The sequence below is a fragment of the Hibiscus syriacus genome, unplaced genomic scaffold (genome assembly GCF_006381635.1).
Source record: "Hibiscus syriacus cultivar Baekdansim isolate YM2019G1 unplaced genomic scaffold, ASM638163v2 tig00112925_pilon, whole genome shotgun sequence".
In the NCBI taxonomy this organism is placed as follows: domain Eukaryota; kingdom Viridiplantae; phylum Streptophyta; class Magnoliopsida; order Malvales; family Malvaceae; genus Hibiscus; species Hibiscus syriacus.
In genome coordinates, this window is record NW_024063420.1 from 453,053 (window position 1) to 476,855 (window position 23,803).

Below are 23,803 nucleotides of genomic sequence, written 5' to 3' on the forward strand. Positions count from 1 at the left end.
CTTGTTTAATTCTACACAGAAAAAAAAAAATGCTCATTTTTACTTATTTCTATTGTTCATCCCAACTGATAGCCCCTCATTGTCCTGAATAACAAATCAATAGAAAGAAAAATAGATTTCTTACAATGAAGAGATAAAGAATATGAGTGATGATATGGAGTAGTTTCACCCCTTGTTTGTAGTATAAGATTTAAGTGTATCATCAGAAATAATACACCCTTATTATTCTGAAGATAAAGAATGTGTATAACAACAACAATGGTGACCCCACGCCCATGGTAGCTTGCCCAAATTCGCCTAAAACACAGTTGAATCCAACTTGTGATGCAAGAATAACTGGTAGTGTTAGTTTGGACGGTGATGTCTCTGCATCATTCTGCAAGTAACATACATTAGCATAATTGAAGTCTGAAAGCCAGTAGAGTTATGCTATCATAGGATTAGGACCATAACAAATTAAAGTCTCCGGCACCGTTTGGTTGCATTTCTTAGCTCCACCAGAGAAGGAAGAGGTTTAGGCACAGGTGCATACATTGACCTGTACAACTTTCGAAAGTTGTCACTATATCCCCTTGAAGATCCAATAGAGTAAGAACACTTGTTACTAGTTTCCTCGCTCGATAGGTTCTCAGATTGCATTGTGGTCTCATCCACCTGTTTGTTTTCGCATCTGTACTCATGATAAGTATCCCGTCCAATCTCCTCACCTTGCACAAGATGATCAACTGCATCTAGCTTGTTTTCTAATCTTTTCTCAAAAGTTTCCATAGTCACAGAGTTCTCACATTGCAGTGCAGAAGCTTCTGCCTCTATTTTGATTTCCAATCCATTCTCAGAATCTTCATTGGTGTTCTGGATTACAAATACCTGTTTCATTTTATCGACAACACATAGAGGGTTGTCTTTTGTAAATATGCTTTTTTCCTCGGGTAGAAAATTAGGATCATGGAGACTAAGCCTTGCCCGACCAAAAAGTGTTACAGGCGGCCTTTTGCTTGGAGGAGACAAGGTCAAGAGATTTTTCTTGTAAGATGATATGATAATAGGCTGCAGTACAGGTTCTGCACAATTTTGAGTGAGCTCATTAACCTTGGGAGGACAAGCTACAGTTTTGACAGGTGAATTTCCTTGCCCGACCAAAAGTGTTACAGGCGGCCTTTTGCTTGGAGGAGACAAGGTCAAGAGATTTTTCTGTAAGATGATATGATAATAGGCTGCAGTACAGGTTCTGCACAATTTTGAGTGAGCTCATTAACCTTGGGAGGACAAGCTACAGTTTTGACAGGTGAATTTACTGGTGGACAAGCTTTCATATCAATGTCCAGAAGCTTCCAAAGAGAATCATCAGAACTTACATGGGAATCCAAACAATGCTTCCTAGCATAATCCAACTCCATTGCTCGACAACTGGGGGTTGTTGACACAACTCTTTTAGGAGCAAGAATTTTCAAAGCCCACTCTAGTTCATTCCTTGATGAATGCATTGAATAACAGACATGCCAAACACCAAACTGATCCTTTATTGCTTCATTAAATCTCATCTTCCTTCGACTATCAGCTTCTAAACGCTCTTCCTCACATGCATACCACATTGCTGAAGGTCGTATAATGAGGGGCTCATGCTGAAATTTAGCTTGGGCCTCCGCAAGCATTACTGTTGCTCGTTCAGATAGTTTAGGAAAACCATCAAACAACCGGAAACGAGAAGTCGGATCTTCCGAAAGAATTTCAGGAGATATGATACTCAGTGATTGGAAAAAATCAGGATTGGTTGCCTTATCAACATAAATCTTGGACCCAAAGGTTCCAGATACACTGGTAAGAATCTCTTCCTGACCCAGAAGGTCACATGTTAGATACACAATGGGTGCATTTGGATGCTTCCATATAGGATGTACAAACGTCAACAGGAGATAAAGAAATATCATGAATAGAGCCTCATGAAACTATCACCAAGACTAATCAAAATAATGACAAATAACAAGTGAAAATAATAATTTAATTAAAAAATTTAAGAAGTTTAATGCACACCATCCTTTTCTTATAAACATATTTGCTCTCTGTATTGATGATATCATGCTTGTTAAGAAAGTTAACTGTGTTAATTTTAATTTCTCTTAGAATCAAAACACAAAGCAACTACTTGCATGTTTACTTCCACCAGCTTCAGTGCCTTACTAACAAACAAAAGCAATATCTGACATATAATTTATAACAGAAATATTTCATTAGTTTAATGTACAAAACATCACAACTAACAATAAATACATGCAAAGGAATCCACCCCAACCCCTTCCCTTCCCCATTTCAAATTGCAGTAGGCCAGTTAATAAAGAAAGTAGTGTCAGGTTATGGTAGAAAACCTTAGTGGTGTTTCTTAAGTTGGTAATGCATTCACAAGAAATAAAAGCAATGAAGCATTCTAGATTCAAGTTGTCTCTACAACGTTAAGATAATAAAAATGAAAATCACCAAGAAAATAAGGACTACCTGACGGATTGCTGAATGCTTGCTGGGCAGGTTCCGGGCGAATCTACCAAAAGTACAGTCTAGGAAAAGATAATCAAAACAACATTGTGGCTCTTTTCCTTTACTGCCAATATACTTCTCAGGTAAATTTTGGAGGCACTCGAGGGTGAGTCTACAGTCTCCAGTATGCAAGATGTTACCAAAACTGCCTTCAAACAAGAACATAACTGCTCCTGAAATTCATGCGATCTGTCAATAATTTTTTCCCCCAAATCATGATAAGCTATGCATAAAGCTGAAAACATGGAAGAATTACCAAAAAAATCCCCAAATCTCCACACCACTTCATCACAAAAGCAGAAAGTATCAGCTTTAAATGTCTAAATATCTAAAATTCAAACACAACAAGTTCTCAACTATGCTACTTAGGACTCTCCAATTTCCCACAAACACCAAATATGAAACATAACAAGGTACGATAATTCGGACATGGATACAAGGTATGATTCTTCAAATATACTGAAAAAACTAAGAATATCTATGTCATACACATTTCTACATCCAGCACACACCCCGAGTCAGGGTGACATGAAGTTCCAAAATAGAAAAGAGAATACCATCAAGCGAGCAGATCAGATGCTTGAGCAGTTCTTATATCAAAGTTTATCAGTACATGATGAACAGAATTTTTTCTCAATTTCATGAGAATTGTCTGCTATACTAGAAATCCAATACTCTTTATCATAAAAGACCAACTGGAGTACATCATGACAAGTATTGATGTCTAAATGTTATCCTAGAGAACAAGATCCCTAACTACATTGGGAACAATAAAGGAATTATTGCAAACATCAAAATCCTCTTCAAAACATATGCAAACCATAACAAATTTCATTCCATAATCACTTTTGCCACATGCTTTGTATTATTAGCTTTTAACTTAAAAAGAATTTGTTAAAAAACAAAAGCAAAATGTAAAATGGCCAAATTGTAGAACTGATTGTAACATAATTGTTTCAGATAAAAACCAAAACACTGTTTTTATAAAAAAAAAAAACAAGTAAATTAGAATTTTAACAATCAACTATAGCATCCTAACATGTTTCCTTGTTTTGAATGTTAAAAGAAGAAAAGAATTGACAATCAAACATAGTCTTTTTAAAGCTTTGTTTGCATAAGCAAAGACAAAACATAAACTTCTCCACTTAAAGCTATATCACATAATTATCGTCATAAGCAAAGACAAAATCCCATAATTATCGTCATACATTAAACCCAATGCTGAGAAATAATCAACAAAAAATCCCCAGATAAAAAAATAAATATAAAAACGACAAAATAGACAAAAAAATTGATCAAACCAATGAAAACAAACACGAATTACCGGGACAATGATTAGCATCAAAAGCTGTAACCTGAAATTCCCCATCCGGGTCATCGATAACAATGGATTCCCCAATTTCAATTCCCACGAACAAAGAATCATCAAGCTGGAAAGCCACCAAAAGAAGAAGAAATAAATCAGATTTAATAAAAAAGAAAAAGTTTATACAAATTCCAAAACAATGAAAAGAAGAATAAAGGCAAGACCTGAGGGTAGTTTATAAGAACAAGGGATTTGGTGAGATGGGTAGAGTAAATTGGATAAGAAAAGTGAGAGGAAATGCCAAAAGTGTGGTCTTTATGAGCATGGGTCAAGAAATGGTGTCTTTTTCTCTTGGAAGATGGAGTGAATGTGTCCACTGAGAAAGGCAGCCCTTTGGGCATTTCAATCGGCATCTTTGCTTCTGGGTGACAACATTCATGTGAATTTGGGGCTCTTTTTATTTGGATTTTCTACCCTTAAGGCTTCCAAAGGAAGACAGATAAAGGGGGGAATGGGAATTTTCCTTTTTCTTCTGGAATTGGGTGGGAAACTAGAATTTGAGAATCGAGAACCGAAGAAGAGTATATTTATCAACAATTTATACTTTAGGGTAAACTATCGCGTTTGGTCAATTAATTATTACCGCTTTTCTATTTGATCAATAAACGTTTTTTAATTTTTCACTATAGTTACAAATTTATAATTTAGGGTAAATTTCCTTGGTGGTCCCTTAATTATTATCTTTTTTATTTATTCAGTAAACGTTTTTAAATTTTCTCACTAAAGTTACAAATTTCAATCATTTTGGTCACTCTTAGAGTCAGATACATTTTTAATTTCATATACATATCAATAATCATTACATATGTAATACACTTTTATCTAAATATTTTTAATTCTCACTAGATTTGTATCTAAATATAGTTAAGAAACATCATAAGTTATTCACATCAATACACATATATAATCATATTTCAGATATTTTTTAAACGTCACTTTATATGCTAGCTTATTAGACAATGTGCAAGGGCTTGTGAATAATCCTAAGAATTATCCAAAATATGATTAGATGTGTGTATTAATGTGAATAACTTATGATTTTTTCTAACTATATTTAGATATAAAATTCATAAATCTCAACTAATTCATTAAGAATATTCTATAATGATATGATTGTATGATAATGTAATCATGTTTAGTATGTATGCATGTATGATATAAAAGTGTATGGCACCTATAATGATGATTGATATGTATAAGAAATTAAAAATATGTTGTAGCGATCAACGTTTGATTGTGTAGGTCAAATGACCAAATTAACTTTTTTTCTCAGTTTAAGTGTCACATTGAATGGGAAAAAAGTTCATGGTTCACAATGATTTTTACAAATACATGGAAATAGCTTTCTCCGCGTATGAAGGGTTCAATGAACAATACATTCAACATTCGAGGGACTGAAATCAAACGACAATGGACTCCACCTTCTCCCAATATTGTCTATGGGAATACAGCTTTTAAGAATGACAAGGAATCTGCACGTATTATTGCCATAGCAATGGCCAGTGGAGCGATATTGATAGGAACCTACGCACAAGCACTAACAAAGTGATTGTTAAAGCCATCAATGGCAAGAATTGTATCTCGTGGGATATTGCATATGTTTCTCGTGATGTTAAAGCTTTCTCCTCGACATGGAGGAACATCTGTTTCCGTTAATATCCAAGAATTTGTAATGTTGTTTGCCGATAGGATTGCCAAAAGGACAAGAAGAAATAGGTGTCCTAACCAGTGTTGGATATACTAATATATTATAGAATAGAGGCTACAAGCAACAAGTATTGGATCTCGGTTGTTGTCCTAAACTCCCACTCCACCAAAACTTAGCAATAAAATAAAACAAAAAATAATTAGCAAGTTGCCATTTGTCAATTCCTATGCAAAAAACAAGTTTAACCAATTGTCAATTTCCATGCAATATAGTTTAACCTGTTGTCTCGTTTGCAAATGCATCGACACCTAAGCAAATCAGATAAAACTAAACAACAAATTAAACAAATGTATGGCACACACACAGCATATAATATATTCATCATAAAATAGGTTAATGTTATACAAATTGTTGTACTTTCCGATTTTTTTTTGAGCCACTTCTTTATTATTCTTCTTTTGTATATTAAACTTTCAAATTTTCTATATCTTTTTAAACTTTCAAATTTCAATATTCTCCGTACAGCTACAACCTTTTAACGTAACCTCTAATAGTTTCTCGTGATCATCACCAATCTATAAATAATCATCATTATTATAAACTTAACACCAGCACCAAAAGTATGTATATAAGTCACTATATAATATTGAATGAGAATCTCTCTATTGATCTTTTTGACTATTTATCATCTCTTAAACCTACTAAATAATTATATACGAGTTTCTATCTAAACTAAAAAAGACAAACCATCAAAAAACCTCCGCAACCTCATTTATTCTCTCAACACATAACCCAAACAACTTGAAATTTGAAGGTTAACTTCATATCTCAGTTGGATAGAAGTCAATGTAATCTCACACCATTTTCCCCCCTTAAAAAAGTGAAGAAATTTTCACGGCACGTTATTTATGGAGCCGCCTTTATTATCTGGGACATGATTGCCGACATTGTCTCGTTATCGTGAGGATGTGAAAAGGAAAGAATGACCAAATTCAATGCCCTTTTCCCTAAACTATAACCCCACCCCACCCCCACCACCACCACCCAAACTCGGTAAATGACAGACTTACATGCAAGATGATGGCATATACTGTCAGCAATGTGATATTTGCAGACATCTTAATTTAAGAAGCGTGTCTCCGTACAAAGGCACAATATATGGCCCACACCGGGAGACATACGCATAATTTTATTTTAACAGACATCTTAATTTAAGAAGCGTGTCTCCGTACAAAGGCACAATATATGGCCCACACCGGGAGACATACGCATAATTTTATTTTAAGAACGACGAACTTATAAAATTTTAAATATAGATGAATTTATAAAATTTTAGAAGATGAAAATATATTTTTAATAAAAAATACAAAGAAAAAAATTTAAGGGAACAACCACCTCTACCCGCCCCTTTATGTCCATCCCTGCCCCACCAGCTGCTGTTTCACAATGAAGCTTTCAATCTGTAGGCTAAACCGTTGATGACTAGTTATGGTATTAACTACTTTTTCATGAACCAATAGTATACAACAGCGTCCATTTTACAAATGAGGTCACCACCTTCCATATACAACGAAAAAAATTCAACGATATATTGTTAAAATATTAAAAGAAAAAAGAAATCCTACCATCATCTTTTCCAAGCAACAAAGTCCCCAGATATTCTTCCCCCTTCCCAATAGCCTTAAGTTCAAGTATGTAAGCACTTAATTCTACCAAAATAGGGAGGGTTCCTTTCATGCAACAATTATACTTGATTCCAGTAGCATTTCGGACAGAGTGGAAAACGGTACTTTTATCCTACTGCTATTTACAATAACCCTGAAAGAGGTCTCGTTCTTGGCGGGGTGCCTGGTGTTTGAACTTTTAGTTGTGAATTTTTGAACCAAGGATCCTGAGTGTACCTCGGGTTTGGTCTCAATGCATTCCCACAGAAGTCACCTAAGTTGCGACCACTCTGTCCTACAAACTGATAAGTTGGATGAGGAGGAGAAAGGTAACTCTTGTGTGCCGGACCATATCTTAAGGGGCTTGAAGAAGGAGATACAGGCAAAGATGTGATTGTTCTTGCATTATCTCTGTGCATAAATACATGGTTGGCAACTTACTTTAGAACTTCTTTCATGTATTTTAAGCAAAGAAAAATGAAGGAAAATATGTTACGGTTGTTAGTACCTTGGACTCCTCAATGCTCTTGAAGTTGTAGTCATTCCTCCCATTCCATAATCTCCATCGAATGATAGGATATTATTTCTCTTCGACTGCATTTCTAATATAGGCTGCTCAAAGAGTTAAGATAAGAACAGGGATTTAGCTTAAATCCAGCTTTAGTTATAAGAAAACTTAAAGTACAAGATAATGGTTTAGAAATGTGAAAACAAATCTAGCTCAAGTGTTGAGCATCGCTGTGAAAAGTGCTGCTATTTGTTCGACTGCATTTCTAATATAGGCTGCTCAAAGAGTTAAGATAAGAACAGGGATTTAGCTTAAATCCAGCTCTAGTTATAAGAAAACTTCAAGTATAAGATAATGGTTTAGAAATGTGAAAACAAATCTAGCTCAAGTGTTGAGCATCGATGTGAAAAGTGCTGCTATCTGTTGAATTAAAATGTCAAAAAGAAAATTGCATAAAATAGTACTTTCATCTTCAAAAAGTGGGTTTAACCGTAATACAAGGTTTCTATTTATGCAGTATCCAAGTCCAAAAATGACATGCTTTTATATTAAAACTCAAGACGCTGAATTTGTTCCTATAAGCATTTTATAAGTCAATCAGTTCAGAATGCACTAGAAAAAGTCTTCATTAAATGTATGCAATTCAAATTCTATGCAGTAATAGTAATAAAAATCTTAAGAACGTATACCGGAGTGCGGCTTCCATCGAAAGTGTAAGGAAATGCATCCTTGGTTATGCTTATGTTAGCAACTCTTGTTGTTGCTTGGTCACGAATGAAAGGGTGATCTAGCAGTTGTAAGGCTGTAGGCCGTGCTGATGGGTCTCTTTGTAAGCAAAGCCTAATGAAACTTTTTGCTTCATTAGAAAGGTGATCAGGAATCTCAGGCATATCTTTGCTGTTTCCGATCTTAAATATTGCAGCCACCTGTTGAATCCAGAAATATCAAAAGGATTATTCCACAGCTCAGAGCGAGCCAAAAAAATATATTATCTGAAAGATGTTTGGAATTAGTATGTCCCACCCCTTCATACCGACTCCATGGTGGTTTTGATGTTGCCATTTCAAGAATAGTACAGCCCAAGCTCCAGATATCCACCGCAAGGTTATAGCCATTTGTGTTCATTACAACCTGAGATCAAAAGCCATCCCTAGGCTTCCTGAACGAAAGCATTGTACCACAAGCTGTTATCTATATCAGAAAGAAGGAAAATTAGTGGTTTGTCCTGATCACTAACTGGGGAAAAGAAAGATGCTAGAAAGGTGGGAGAAAAGATGACTGACAGTCTTAATTTTCAGCCCATAGACGGGGAGAAAAAGGAAGCAGGTTTCTAGTTTTAATTCACTGACTGCCATTTTCAGTTTTGATTTGAAGTATCTAATTTGTTAAATTTACATCAAAGTCCTAAATTTTTCAGCCTGAAATACATTCAGTTCTGTAAAAGGAAGAAAAGAATAAATAAGAAAATATCAACTTTCAAGTTAAATTAAGGTTTAAGGGATCATCTAAAGGAAAAAATTCTACAGAAAAACACAATTTTCTTTACAACAAATCAGCATCCTATCAACGCCGTTTAGTAGATAGTTAATATATTAGCCACAACTATTTTTTGAGAGATATTTGAAGCTTCAGTAATAAAACTACAACCATCATTCAAAGATGACATTAGGTAGCATACATGTTTGCCATGCCAAAATCTGCCAACTTGATTTCACCATTAGGATCCACTAGTATGTTTGCTCCTTTTATGTCTCTGCAATATGAAACTCACAGCTTTAACACATAAGATCTGAAGCCTCCCTAAAACATACAGCTAAGCATCCATAACTAGAACTACATCCAAGTACCTGTGAACCGTATTTCTTCCGTGCAAGTAAGCAAGCCCAGAAAGAATTTGTCTTGTATAGTTTTGAATAACAGGTTCCTTGAAGGCACCATATTCTTGAAGCAATTTGTGGATTGAACCCCCAGAGACATATTCCAAGTAAACAGAGAGTGTTTCTTCACCCTGTAAAATAGCAGTTAGATTTACCATGAAGCAAGGTCCTTTTAATTAGTACAGGAGAAGGATTCCAATAATCATTTTCCCTTCCCCTGTGTCTGTTATGCAAGTAAATCTTTTGCATGTTATATCTCTAAAGATGTATATAGAACTATACCAGATCACTTCCATAGTATCGAACAATGTTTGGATGAGATAGCTGACTCAGCAAATTTATCTCCTGCTTACATTAAAAAGGATTAGAAACCAAACACGGCAACTTGTTAATGGTTTCAATATCAACTGGTACAAAGATACTGAAAAGTTATATCAGACGGATGCTTATACTTTGAATAATGTTGTACTCAGAGAGAACCATACAAAACTATTACCTGGTTCAGTTGCTTGAGGCATTCTTTTGATGTCTGATCATCAGAAACAAACCTGACTTCTTTTATTGCACACATCTGCCCGCTTTCACTGACAAACATGGATATACAAAAGTTAGAGAAGCTTAATTGGAAAAAAAACTACAAACAAACTTGATTTAAATATTTGGAATCTGAAGTAATAATGCTTGATAAGCTATTTATTTTCACTGATAAATTCTCTTTTTTGAGCATTATGACTTTTACAACCTTACAGAAAGCAAGTCCTACCTATTAAATCCAAGATAAACATGTCCAAAAGTTCCCCTCCCTAATAGTCTCCCTTTACGCCATTTCGATAGATTGCAAGATGAGTTCTCACTCATTCCACAAGTTCTTGTGCTAGACAAGGCAGAAGGACTAGTTGGAGAACCAGGTGGAAGAGGCAACTTATGACACATAGATTTCCCATCGTCCTTCTTCCCCGTTGGAGAATCGAGACTCACTCCAGAGAGTCGATGATGAAGAGGTGATGTTGGGCTGGTTGGCCCTCTCGACCTTGGACCAGGGCTTCTCGACCCCATGTTGCTTCTAGTTTCACCTTGTCCTCTCGTATCAATATATGACCTGTGTTTCAGTTTATTACAGAAATCCTTTATCTTTTTTCCACAGAGCTAAATACAATATCACAATTTTGAACTTTCACTATAGACTTATGCTCTATTGCTTATAGGTTTCAGAATCCACCAGTATATCAAATCAAGAATCACCTTCCTTTTGCAAACACGGTAGTAAAGATTTTGGTACCGAAAAAAAATCTCAGATGTTGAGAAAATAAAGTATAATTCCTGTATTCTAATTCAAACTGAAAGAAGGGGAAAAGTAAACCCAAAACCAGCGAAAACAAACTCTTACAGCAAAAAAATAATAAAGAGACAATTTCAGTTCCAAAAGCTGAAAAATTTAGCTGATGGCAGATCCAAATGGATATTCCGACAAAATTATGAGGAAAAAAATAAAGCAATCAAACTGAACTAACACACGAGAAAAGAGAGGTTTTTTTTCATAAGAATAATTAATCAAAAATGCTTTCAATTAAAAAAATAATGTAATTGCTCCCTTTAATTCAGAAAAAAATAATAATAAATATTTTTTTCTCAAAATTTAGAACCCAGTGTACGTTAAAGAGAGGGGAAAATACCTGCAGGCAAGGAATTGAACCGGATCATGTGCAATCTGATTATCTTCGGAAGAACCAGAAGAGCTAAAACACAACGGAAGACGACCCAGATCCCAAACCGACAACATGATCACTCGAGGCAGATGGTCTAGGCAAAGGAATCCCTCTCTTCTCCCCTGAATCCGAATCGAAACCCGAAAACCCGGAAGACCCACAGCCGGAAACACCGCCACCAAAATCCTTGCTAGCGCGTGGCGAATTACGTGTGGATAATACAAAACCTTATCCATCATCGAAGCTGCTTTGTTCTTGTTATCGAGTGTTGCAGCTGCTTCTTTCATTCTCCACCACCGGCGGCTACAGCAACGCCGGTTTTATTGGGCGAAGACTTGATTAATCCAATCGGAGCCGTCACGGGAAGTTTGATTCGTGGACTGTCTTTTGCTCTTACTCGACCTTTTACCCCACCAACCAGGCATGGCTCTTGTTTGAAGAAGAAGAAAGTTCTGATTTGTAAAAGAAATGGGTGTTTTATATGGCGAGAGGAAACCAGAGGAAAGAGAGAGGAAACCCGAAAACCCGGAAGACCCACAGCCGGAAACACCGCCACCAAAATCCTTGCTAGCGCGTGGCGAATTACGTGTGGATAATACAAAACCTTCTCCATCATCGAAGCTGCTCTTGTTCTTGTTGTCATCGAGTGTTGCAGCTGCTTCTTTCATTCTCCCACCACCGGCGGCTACAGCAACGCCGGTTTTATTGGGCGAAGACTTGATTAATCCATCGGAGCCGTCACGGGAAGTTTGATTCCGTGGACTGTCTTCCTTGCTCTTACTCGACCTTTTACCCCACCAACCAGGCATGGCTCTTGTTTGAAGAAGAAGAAAAGTTCTGATTTGTAAAAGAAATGGGTGTTTTATATGGCGAGAGGAAACCAAGAGGAAAGAGAGAGAAGAGAAAGAAAAGTTTTTTTTTTTTTGGTAAATTGATTTAAATTTAATTAAAATTGGGGGAGTGGGGCACAGCTACAGTGAGAAACAGGTAAGGGTTGGATAAAATGGGTGGGGATGACGTGGCTTCTTTTTATTTTATTTTAATTTTAATTAATAAATAAAATAGTTAAAAGGGCATGAGGGTAGTTTTTGTGTGTATGAATAAGATTGGTTTTTGGCTAAAAATATTTTTGGTTCCCCGTATGGTTTTAGAAGTTTTTGTCCTTGTTAATTTGTACAACAAATCTTTCAATGAAGATTTTAAGCATTCATAATACCTTAAACTCGAAGTATACTTCATCTATGTCAAACTGCTTGTAACTTTATTTCCACAATGGAGCCATCACTCTTTTTGAGTTTTCAACAATTGGGATTAATGATGATTTAATTATCAATTTATTAACCTAAAATAAGTATTATCAATTTGTTACTCTTTAATTGTTTATTTTAATTTTAATTTTCTTTTTATTTTTGTCAAATTAACTTAATTGTAATAGACCAACAATAATGACATCTTTAAATTTACGATATCCATCTTATCTTTTTCTATCATGACATCAAAACTTAAAAAAAGAAAAAAACATTGAATTTATCCTTATTTATAAGTTAATTTTTATAAATTTTTAATATTTTAGATGATACTAACATTTCAATAAAAATAAAATAATGCTATTTTTCGCCGTATTGCGGCTAATTTAATAAAAAAGAGTTCAGGATAAAAAGGAATACAATAATAATTTAAAGACTAAAATGATTAAATTGATAAAGCTAAAGGATAAAAAAATATTATTCTACCCAATAAACATTGCCTTAACAAATGTCGGTACACATCTTCTTCTTCTTTTAGGGGCTGTTTGATTAAATCAGAATGATTAAGCGTTGAATGATTTAATGACCTGAATAATTCAAAGGCTCTATATGAATTAGTTCTGAATGTGACATGATGTTTGATAATGATTCTGAATCATTCAGAATGTACTTTAATGTTGAATCATTCAGCAATGTTTTGTTGAATCATTCAGCACAGTCTTCATTTAAAGGTGAGAATCAAATACGCTGAATGCTAAACGGTTTAGCATTCAACACTGAATGATGAACGGTTCAGCATTCACATTGAATGGTGAACGGTTCAACAATAAATGGTTTCATTCAGTAATAAACAAATAACCCCTTATTTATTATTTCAAATAAATAAAATCAACCACCACCGATGAGAAAATGTTTTTAAAAAATATGATAACAAACATATTTTTCTATAGACGAAGATGCTGACTGAATTTTAAGACTATTAATATGCATGATTCAGCTTATCTTTTTTTTTTTTTTTAAAAGAATAAAACGAAAATTTGAATCATCATATTTGCAATTTTTATAATTTGTATTCTATTAGATTAATTTTACTTTAGGATACTGTTATTTGGAGCGAAACCCGTTTAGTGTTTTTCAATAAACTTAATCATTTTTTTTTATAAATTTAGGGTGAATATAAGGTACTATATGTTCAAAAATTCTCAACTATTTAATAATGAACGCTCACATTCTTTGTATATGCGATACTTGAACCCAAAATTTTAAGAGATAATAACAAATTTTTTAATTACTAAGGTCATTTGTTTCGCGTTTGCAATTCAAATTTTATTTAAAAAAAAGGGGGGGAATTTAAAGTAATTCTTGGGGTTCTCATAATAAATCAATTACATTTTATATTAATGATGATTGATAATCATTGATCTTTTTTGTTCAATGATAATAAAATTAAGTTTAAAACAAAGTCTCTGAATAATTAAAGAGTGTTTATGTATACTATCATTAAGGAGAATGTCAAGGACAATGATTAAGGTATTGTTTTAGAAAAAAATAGTAATATTTAGTGTATTATTTTAACTAAAATATAAGATAAATTATTTATTTTAATCCAAGAAGATCACAACTTAAATAATATACTTGTATACAAAATACCAATAGTTTGTTTGGTTTAATGATTAAACATTGTTTCCCTCTACTCCCCAAGTTCGAACCCCCTTAGAATGCATTTAATTTTTTTAAAAAAATTTACATCCAGATGAGCATCATTTTTAGTGGTACATCTAGAAATATTTTTTAGAATGTGCACGTATATATCAATAATATAAATTTTTGTACGTGGTGGACACAAATACAATTTAAGGGTGGGAATCATAAGGACAACTAATAAGTCTAATATAAAAAAATTCAAAATTTCAGATGAACACATGCCCACCCTAGATCCCATGTACATCTGTCATTGATTATCTTATTGGATGGTTAAATTTATTTGATTATTAAATTATTTCTAATTAAAATGTGCATCAAATTGACATATTTTTAAATATTAATAATTTATTAAATTATTTCAAAATATAATCAAATTGATAAAATATACAAGTTTTAATTAGTAAAACTATTATTATACCATGTTACATCACATTCTTTATTAAGTTTTAATAGAAATTTATCGATCGGTGACAAAAATAGAAAAAAAAACAAAATAATAGGGTAAGTTACATGTTTAGTACCTAATTATCAAATTTATTTCGTTTTAGTACCTAAACTTTCATTTGTTTCAAAATCACATGTAACGTTTACTTTTTGTTTCTTGTTAATACCTCATCGTTAAAAACATAACGTAACTGTTAGAACTTTTTAAGCTTTTAATTTTTACTATTCCAAATTGCATTTTTTTCTTTAAGTTAATAAAGTGAATGATGTTCTATAAAAAATGGTAATAGATCTTGTACTAATTGTTGAAGTATGTTGGAAGAGCATGCTGGTACTCTCGTGCATGGTCGTTACTGGCTAACGTTCGTGGAACATTCTAGTCACATGTGCAACAGGTTGCAATTCTGAAGTTACAGTAGTTAATGTTGTTAGTCAGTTTGAGTCTTGTTAGAGTAGTTATAGTTCAGTTAGCTTCTTGTAGCCTTGTTGGATCTTGTAGCTTTGTTAGCTATATAAATCATGTAAAGATTGATGGAAAGAATGAAGAAGAGCTTTATTATTCCAAGCTGTTTTGTAAAACTCAAGGGTGTTGAGCTCTCTCAACATGGTATCATTTACTCCTACGTCCTAGGGTGTGCTTTCGTTGTTCATGCTGCTATAGATCACAGTACGTCGTTTACAACCACGTCTATGGAGTTCTCATCAAGAAACACTAATGTATTCACCAACAAAAGGGTGAATGTAGTTATTGATGAAACTAATTTCCTACTGTGGAAACAGCATGTTCTGCTCACTGTAAGGAGCCATCGCCTTGAAAGAATGCTTAATGGTACAATGATGCCGCCTTCAGAAATAGTGGTTGGTGAAGATGGAGTTGCAGCTGTTAATGAAGAATATGAAGAGTTCTTGGCTCAAGACAGTGCATTGGCTTCTTGGCTATTTTCGACGGTTAGTCTTCATTTGCTCCCACAGTTCGTTGGTGCTAAAACATCTGCCCAGGTGGAACAAGGTCTTACAGTTCTTTGTCAATCGCTCTATCACTGTCATCATGAGCTTACATTACAAGCTCCAATCCCTCAAGAAAGGATGAGATAGCATGAGAACTTATCTCACAAAAGTAAAAGAGATCACTGATGCTTTGAACTCATGTGGAAGTCCAGTATCAGTGTCTGAGCAAGTTGCGAGTATCCTCAAGGGCCTCACAAGGGAATATCAACCCTTCATCGCTGTTATATCTGCCATGTGTGACACACTGTCACTTGATAGCATATACACGATGCTTGTTGATGCTGAAACTCAGCTTGAAGGTTTCGATTACCAACTTGATTCCTTACCTGTCAGTGCCAATCTTGCACAAGGAAAGGGTGAGTTTAACTCTTATAAGAACCAAGAAAAGCAGCAACCTCGATCAAACCACTTGTCCTACACGCGTGGGAGATCTCGTGGCAGAGGCAGAACACGACCTAGAGTTCAGTGCCAACTATGTGGTAAAATTAGCCATCTTGTCAGCCAATGTTGGCTCAGATTCGATGAGGATTTTTTGTATATCAATTAATGATCACACGTCTGGTTTTGACTCCTCAAAAGCATACTATGATGCAAATGGAAACAATGAAAGTGGCTTGTTGTAGTCACAGCAGCACACATCATGATGATAGCATGAGTAATGCGAAAAGCCAAACACATGCAGTGTCTGTTGGCCAAGACCAGTGGGTAATTGTCTCCGGTGCAACACACCATGTCACCTCCAACGCAGCCTCGATCACCCCTCACTCAAACTATAACAATCCTAGTAAGTTGATGGTAGGAAGTGTAGACTACCTACCAGTTCACTTGGTTGGTAAGGCTGAGCTGACTACTTTTCTAGAACTTTGGCCTTAAGCAACATCCTACATGTTCCTTCAATAACTAAAACTTTCTTTTTGTTTCTAAGCTTGCTAAGAAAATAGTGTATTCCTAAAATTTCATGCCAAAACGTGTTATGTTCGAGATGAGGCCTCCAAGATAATTTTTGCAAGGAGAAGAGTGCAATGGACTATATACCTTCAAAACAAGTGGAACTCGATGCAAAAATAGTGTGGTTGAAGTACAGACTGCTATAGCTTCCTCCACAACCTCAGAAATCTGGCACAAAAGACTGGGTCATCCAGCTTATGAAACACTTGCTAAAATTTGTAAACAAATCAATGTAAAAGCATTCATGATGTTAATAAGAATTGCATTGCTTGTCATCTTGGTAAAAGCCACAAGTTTCCATTCCCTTGCTCGGACAATATATACAACAAACCATTTGAGCTCGTGTATTCTGATATGTGGGGACCTCCACACATGGCATCTAATGGCTTTAGGTTCTATATCTCTTTTGTTGATGCTTCCACACGATTCACCTGGTTATATACTAAGAAAAAGGTTGAAGCCTTAACTGCATTTCACCTATTTCAAAAGCTAATTGCTACACAATTCGGGGAAATAATCAAAGCACTCCAAACTGATTGGAGAGGATAATTTTGACCTCTGTCCGATGAATTAAGCAAAGCTGGAGTCATTCATCGCCTCACCTGTCCCTACACGTCCGAGCAGAATGGAGTAGTGGAACGAAAGCATGGACACCTAGTCGAGATAGTCTTGGTGTTACTTGCACAAGCCTCCATGCCTATTAAGTATTGGTCTTATGTCAATCAAACCATTGTCCATATCGTGAATAGACTGCCATCAAATGTGCTTCTAGACAAATCCCGATTTGAGATGCTATATGGGAAAAAACCAAACTACAATAGACTGTGGGTGTTTGGATGCATGTGCTTCCCGCATCTAAGACCATTTCTGTAGCACAAGCTCGAGTTCAGATCCCAGCTGTATACATTCTTAGGATACAGCACGCAGCACAAAGGATTTCAGTGCTTAGCAAGCAATGGGCGTGTTTTCATTTCCATGTGGTATTTAATGAAAACATATTTCCTTTTGCAGGAAAATCTGGTCGAACTCCATTGCAGCCTCAATTGAGAAGACTTCTCAATCACTTAAACTGGTCACTGATGTTGCCAGGTTGGAACCATCACAATATGGTAGTAACATGTTATCCTCAAGTGATTCCAGCAACAGTTCAATGAGTAACCTACAAGGTCCAACTGCCAGTCATGATGTGATGGGAACTGTGGCTGCTTGAGGTTCCTACTGTTGATACTCATGAATATCATCAACATGAATTACACTCAGAACAAAATGTGCATAGCTCGCCCATAAATGATGGCACTAAAATTGAAAACGAAATGTACATAGCCCGACCATAAATGATGACGTTGAAAATGAGGTCGCTCGGGTCAATAATCATCCAATGATGACTCGGAGCAAATGTGGTGTGTTTAAACCCAAAACATACCTAGGAGTTGATGTTGATGATATCCCATGCAGTGTGCATGAAACACTTAAGTCTCCAGATTGGAAGATAGTTGTTCTTGAAGAGTACAATGCCTTACAACACAATGGGACCTGGGAATTTACCAAGCTACCCGAAGGAAGGAATGTGATAGGTTGCAAATGGCTATTCAATATCAAGAGAAATCCTGATGGCACCATCCATCGTTACAACGCACGATTGGTGGCTAAGGGATTCTCTCAAATCCCTGGCTATGACTTTCGGGACACATTCAGTCATGTAGTCAGGTTCAACATATTGAATGTCATCATGTCATTGGCTATAACCAACAACTGGACCTTAAGACAAGTCGACGTGAACAATGCCTTTTTGAACGATGACCTTCAGGAGGTAGTATTCATGCAGCAGCCACCAGGCTTCGAACAAAATGCCCCCGATGGAAGTAAACATGTGTGTTGTCTAAAAAAGGCGTTGTATGGTTTGAGGCAAGCACCAAGGAGTTGGCGTACCAAGCTACGATAGCTTGTTGAGCATTGGGTTCAAAGAATCAAGAGCAGATGTGTCTCTGTTCATTAAGAAGGAGGGCATGCACTATGTGTACATGTTAGTTTATGTTGATGATATCATCATCACAGGCCACTCCAGTGCTAGAGTCGATGAAGTGGTTCGGTTACTGAGTGACAAGTTCTCACTAAAAGACTTGGGGCAGCTCTCGTACTTTCTGGGGATTGAAGTCAAACGAACTAGTGACTACCTTGCAATGTCACAGAAGAAGTTCATCATGGAATTCCTTGAGAAAGCTAATATGTTGAAAGCTTCTGCAACACCAACTCCCATGGTAGCAGCCACCAAGCTACGTTGTGATGATGGAGACCTCATCACGATGCCCACTTCTATCGCAGTATTGTTGGAGGATTGATGTACGTATGTCACACAAGGCCTGACATTGCCTTATGTGTAAACAAAGTAGCCCAGTTCATGCATGCTCCACGACAGTTGCATATGGCTGCAGTTAAGCGAATCTTGCGATACTTAGTTGGCACAGTGAATTTTGGCTTTGTATTCATTACTGTTGGAACTGGTGTGAAGGTGGTTGCCTTTGTTGATGCAGATTGGGGAGGCAATCTCGATGATAGAGGTCAATATCTGGACACAGTGTGTTTTTTGGGAACAATTTAGTTGCTTGGAGCTAAAAAAACAAAAATTCGTGTCGCGATCCACCATGGAGGCAGAGTACAAAAGCGTCACTGACACAGCTGCATATGTGGTATGGGTCGGAGCCTTGCCGACTGAGCTTGGTGTCTGTCAAAAAGAGGAGCTTGTCATATGGTGAGACAACACCAATGTTGTGGCTCTCAACGCGAATCCAGTTTATCATGCCCACACCAAACATGTTGATCTGAACATGCATTTCGTGCGCGAGAAGATTGCAGCCAAGCTGATTCGAGTCACTATGTACCTGCTGCTCATAAGATTGTTGATGGTTAATTAAGCCTCTGGCTCGAAATGTCTTTGAAGAATTTCGTGAAAAGTTGTATGTGAAGTTGTGCTGAGAAGAAGGAGATGAGATAAAGTAGGGAGAATGTTGAAGTATGTTGGAAGAGCACGTTGGTACTCTCATGCATGGCCGTTACTGGCTAACGTTCGTGGAACATTCTAGTCATATGTGCAATAGGTTGTAGCTTCTGAAGTTACAACAGTTAATGTTGTTAGTCAGTTTGAGTCTTGTTAGAGTAGTTATAGTTCAGTTAGCTTCTTGTAGCCTTGTTGGATCTTGTAGCTTTGTTAGCTATATAAAGCATGTAAAGTTTGATGGAAAGAATGAAGAAGAGCTTTATCAGTTCGAAATGTTTTGTAAAACTCAAGGGTGTTGAGCTCTCTCAACACTAATAATATATAGAAGATTATCTTTGAAACATATTGCCCATACTGCTTCTTTTATATTTTTTTTCTTCTGATTTTAAATTTATTGTTCTTGTAAAATTGAATTATTTTCTTTTGATGAAAATGAAATCATTTCTAACCAAAACAAAAGTCCCCCAATTGTCCAACTCTATTGAGCCAAGTGGCAAGGAAAAATACATAATGTTGGACGTTGAAAAAAATAATTAATGATAAATATAATATTGTAGTTTATATGACGTAATTATCTTTTGGGTAAACTACACAAGAGACCATTAAACTATAGTCAATAATCAATGTGACCACCGAACTTTCAATTGAATCAATCAGACAACCCAACTAGTTAATTGATTCAATCAAACCACCGGCCGTTAATTTTTAACAGAGGTGGTGACGTGTCCATTAACCTTAATTGGCATAATTATATGTTTGGTCCTTAATATTTACATATTCTATCAATTTAGTCACTATTTTAATTCAATTAAATAAATTTAACTATCCAATTAGAACGTGATATGTGTCAATATATGATTGGAAGGTTTTATTTATGAATTTTAAATTATTTAATTAAATATTTTTTTATCTAATCAGGTGGTGACACGTGTCACCACCCAATGGAAGTGAAAATTAAAGGGAAAAAGTTGCGCTCCAAGGGAATCAAACCATTGGACCAAAGGTCCCCAATGGTTTAAAGTTACAATAATTTGTATTTGTCTTTTAAAGGTTTGTTAAGGATAAAAAATTAAACAAATTATTTGTTTAAATAAATTATTCGTGACTAATAATTTTCAAATAAATTTTGGTTCGATTGGTTAAAGAAAAAAATTGGTTAATTCAGTTCGGTTAATTGAACCAAAATTTATTTAAAAATTATTAACCGAACCGAATTAACCGATTTTTTTTGAAAATTATAAACCGAATTAATCGAAGAAAAATTTGGTTAATTTGGTTCGGTTAATCAAACCAAAGTTTATTTTAAAATTATTAACCTAACCGAATTAATTAGAAAATTATTAACCAAACTGAATTAACTGCTTTTTGAAAATTATTAACCGAATTAATTGAAGTAAAAATTTGCTTAATTTGAAAATTATTAATCAAACCAAATTAACAGCTTTTTTTTAAATCATTAATGGAATTAATTGAAGAAAAAATTTGGTTAATTCAGTTCAGTTAATAAAACCAAACTATTTGAAAATTATTAACCGAACTGAATTAATTTGAAAATTATTAACCGAACCGAATTAACCTAATTTTTTCTTTAACCATTAATCGAATCGAAATTTATTTGAAAATTATTAATCAAACCGAACAAATTTCGATTAATTCGGTCAATTTTTGAATTAACATTTTTTTTAATTTTCTAATTTATATAAAAATTGAATATTTTTAATTCAAAAAACAACTTACAATTAATTTAAATAATAATTTATTTAAACAAATAATTTTTTTTGACAATTACAAATTGTTATAACTTTAAATTATTGGAGACCTTTGGCCCAATGGTTTGGGTGCATGCTTTATCCTCCCCCCTGGATCATGGTTTGAATCCCTTGGAGGGCATTGTCCCTTTAATTTTCACTTTTATTGGGTGGTGACACATGTCACCACCTGATTGAATAAAAAATTATTTAAAATAATTTAAAATTCGTAAATAAAATCTTCCAATCATATATAGTTATGTGTCACGTTCTAATTGGATAGTTAAATTTATTTAATTGAATTAAAATAGTGACTAAATTGATAGAATATGTAAATATTAAGGACCAAATATATAATTATGCCAATTAAGCTTAACGGACACGTCATCACCTTTGTTAAAAATTAACGGCCGATGGTTGATTGAATCAATTAAATAGTTGGGTGGTCTGATTGATTCAATTAAAAGTTCGGTGGTCATATTGATTTTTTATCATAGTTTAGTAGTCTCTAGTGTAGTTTACCCTTATCTTTTTGGGAAAATGCTGAGTAATGTCTATTGCATAGAATCGGTGAATTATCATTTATAGAAATAAATAAAACAATAGACATAATGACCAAAAATCCCAGATAATATACGATTTTGATCAACTTTTTTTGGATTTGCGAAAATGACCAACAAAATCGCAATGCGATCTCTAATTCGCATTGCGATCTCCAACTATCGCAAATTCGCGTTGCATTTCGCGTTGCGATTTTCCATTTCGCGTTGCGATAGTTGAAAATCGCGTTGCGATTTTCCATTTCGCGTTGCTATAGTTGAAAATCGCGTTGCGATTTTCCATTTCGCGTTGCGATAGTTGAAATGCGTTGCGATTTTCCATTCGTTGCGATAGTCTACAATGTGTTGCGATTTTCCAAATTCGTTGCGATAGTTAAAAAAAAGATTTTGTTTCTTAAGAATTTTCTCTAAAAAGATAGTATCCGCGGGACGTGTCGAAGACACGTATTACCACGACCGACCACGACCCGACCCGAGAGAGAGGGACGGCGGCGGCGCGCGAGAGTCCCCCTTGTTCTCTATCACTCAACAAGGAAGTGGGAAAACCAAGCCTTAATACCATTCCCAATAGTGTTTCCAATACTATGTGGGATTTGAGCATTACCAACACTTTCCAATACTATATGGGATTGAGCCTTAAATAGTGATATTATTTTTGAATGTTTTGCTTAAAATTGCAATAATCGCGATTGATTGTAGATTGACTTTTAATTATGACATATTTAATTGTATAATACTAATGCAATTGGTTGCTGATTCAGTTGTTTTAAGGTGCATGATTGTTAATTGTTTCTTGAATAATCACATTGTATTGGAAACAAGTGTTGGTAATGCTCAATCCCACATAGTATTGGAAACACTATTGAGAATGGTATTTAAGCTTGGCTTTCCCACTTCCTTGTTGAGTGATAGAAACAAGGGGACTCTCGCGCGCCCGCCGCCGTCCGTCTCGTCTCGTCGGGTCGGGTCGTGGTCGTGGTAATACGTGTCTTCGACACGTACGCGCGGATACTATCTTTTTAGAGAAAATTCTTAAGAAACAAAATCTTTTTTTTTTAACTATCACAACGAATTTTCGCAACGAATTTGGAAAATCGCAACGACAACTGTAGACTATCGCATCGCGAACTGAAAAATTGCAACGCGATTTTCAACTATCGCAACGCGAAATGGAAAATCGCAACGCGATTTTCGCAACGAATTTGGAAAATCGCAACGACAACTGTAGACTATCGCAACGAATTTGGAAAATCGCAACGACAACTGTAGACTATCGCAACGCGAACTGGAAAATCGCAACGCGAAATGGAAAATCGCAACGCGATTTTCAACTATCGCAACGCGAACTGAATCGCAAAATCGCAACGCGATGGAAAATCTATCGCAACGCGATTTTCAATTATCGCAATGCGAAATGCAACGCGAATTTGCGATAGTGGAGATCGCAATGCGAATTAGAGATCGCATTGCGATTTTGTTGGTCATTTTCGCAAATCCAAAAAAAGTTGATCAAAATCGTATATTATCTAGGATTTTTGGTCACTGATGTTATTTTCTCTTATAATTATATAATAATTAGAATTTCGGTGGTTAAAGTAATCGTTGTTGTTTCTAAGGTAAATAACTTAATTAATTTTATTGTCAAATGACGGAAAATCTTTAAAACATATATTACATTATGATCACTTTAGATTAATAACAAATAACTTAAATTAATAAGTTTGTAAACTTATCTTTATTTAAAATCAAACATAAATGTTATTTCGAAATCATATTACCAGTTAAAAAATATGTCGAAATTAAATGAAATATTTTTAGTGAAAAATATATTTTAATTATTATATTGATTTA

The 23,803-nt window shown here is 35.0% G+C and overlaps 1 protein-coding gene and 1 pseudogene across 1 annotated transcript; both read right to left on the bottom strand.

Moving 5' to 3' along the window:
• Positions 1 to 128: 128 nt before the first annotated feature.
• Positions 129 to 4,361, bottom strand: LOC120184616 (protein artemis-like). Its single transcript, XM_039189030.1, has 5 exons — positions 4,060 to 4,361; positions 3,854 to 3,959; positions 2,490 to 2,702; positions 1,196 to 1,900; positions 129 to 1,001 (listed from the first exon to the last, which is right to left on the bottom strand). Exons 1-5 carry the CDS (start codon positions 4,246 to 4,248, stop codon positions 457 to 459), a joined length of 1,758 nt encoding a protein of 585 aa, XP_039044961.1. The 5' UTR covers positions 4,249 to 4,361; the 3' UTR covers positions 129 to 456.
• A 2,702-nt stretch (positions 4,362 to 7,063) lies between these two features.
• On the bottom strand, positions 7,064 to 12,183 carry LOC120184652 (annotated as a pseudogene).
• Between the last annotated feature and the right edge of the window lie 11,620 nt (positions 12,184 to 23,803).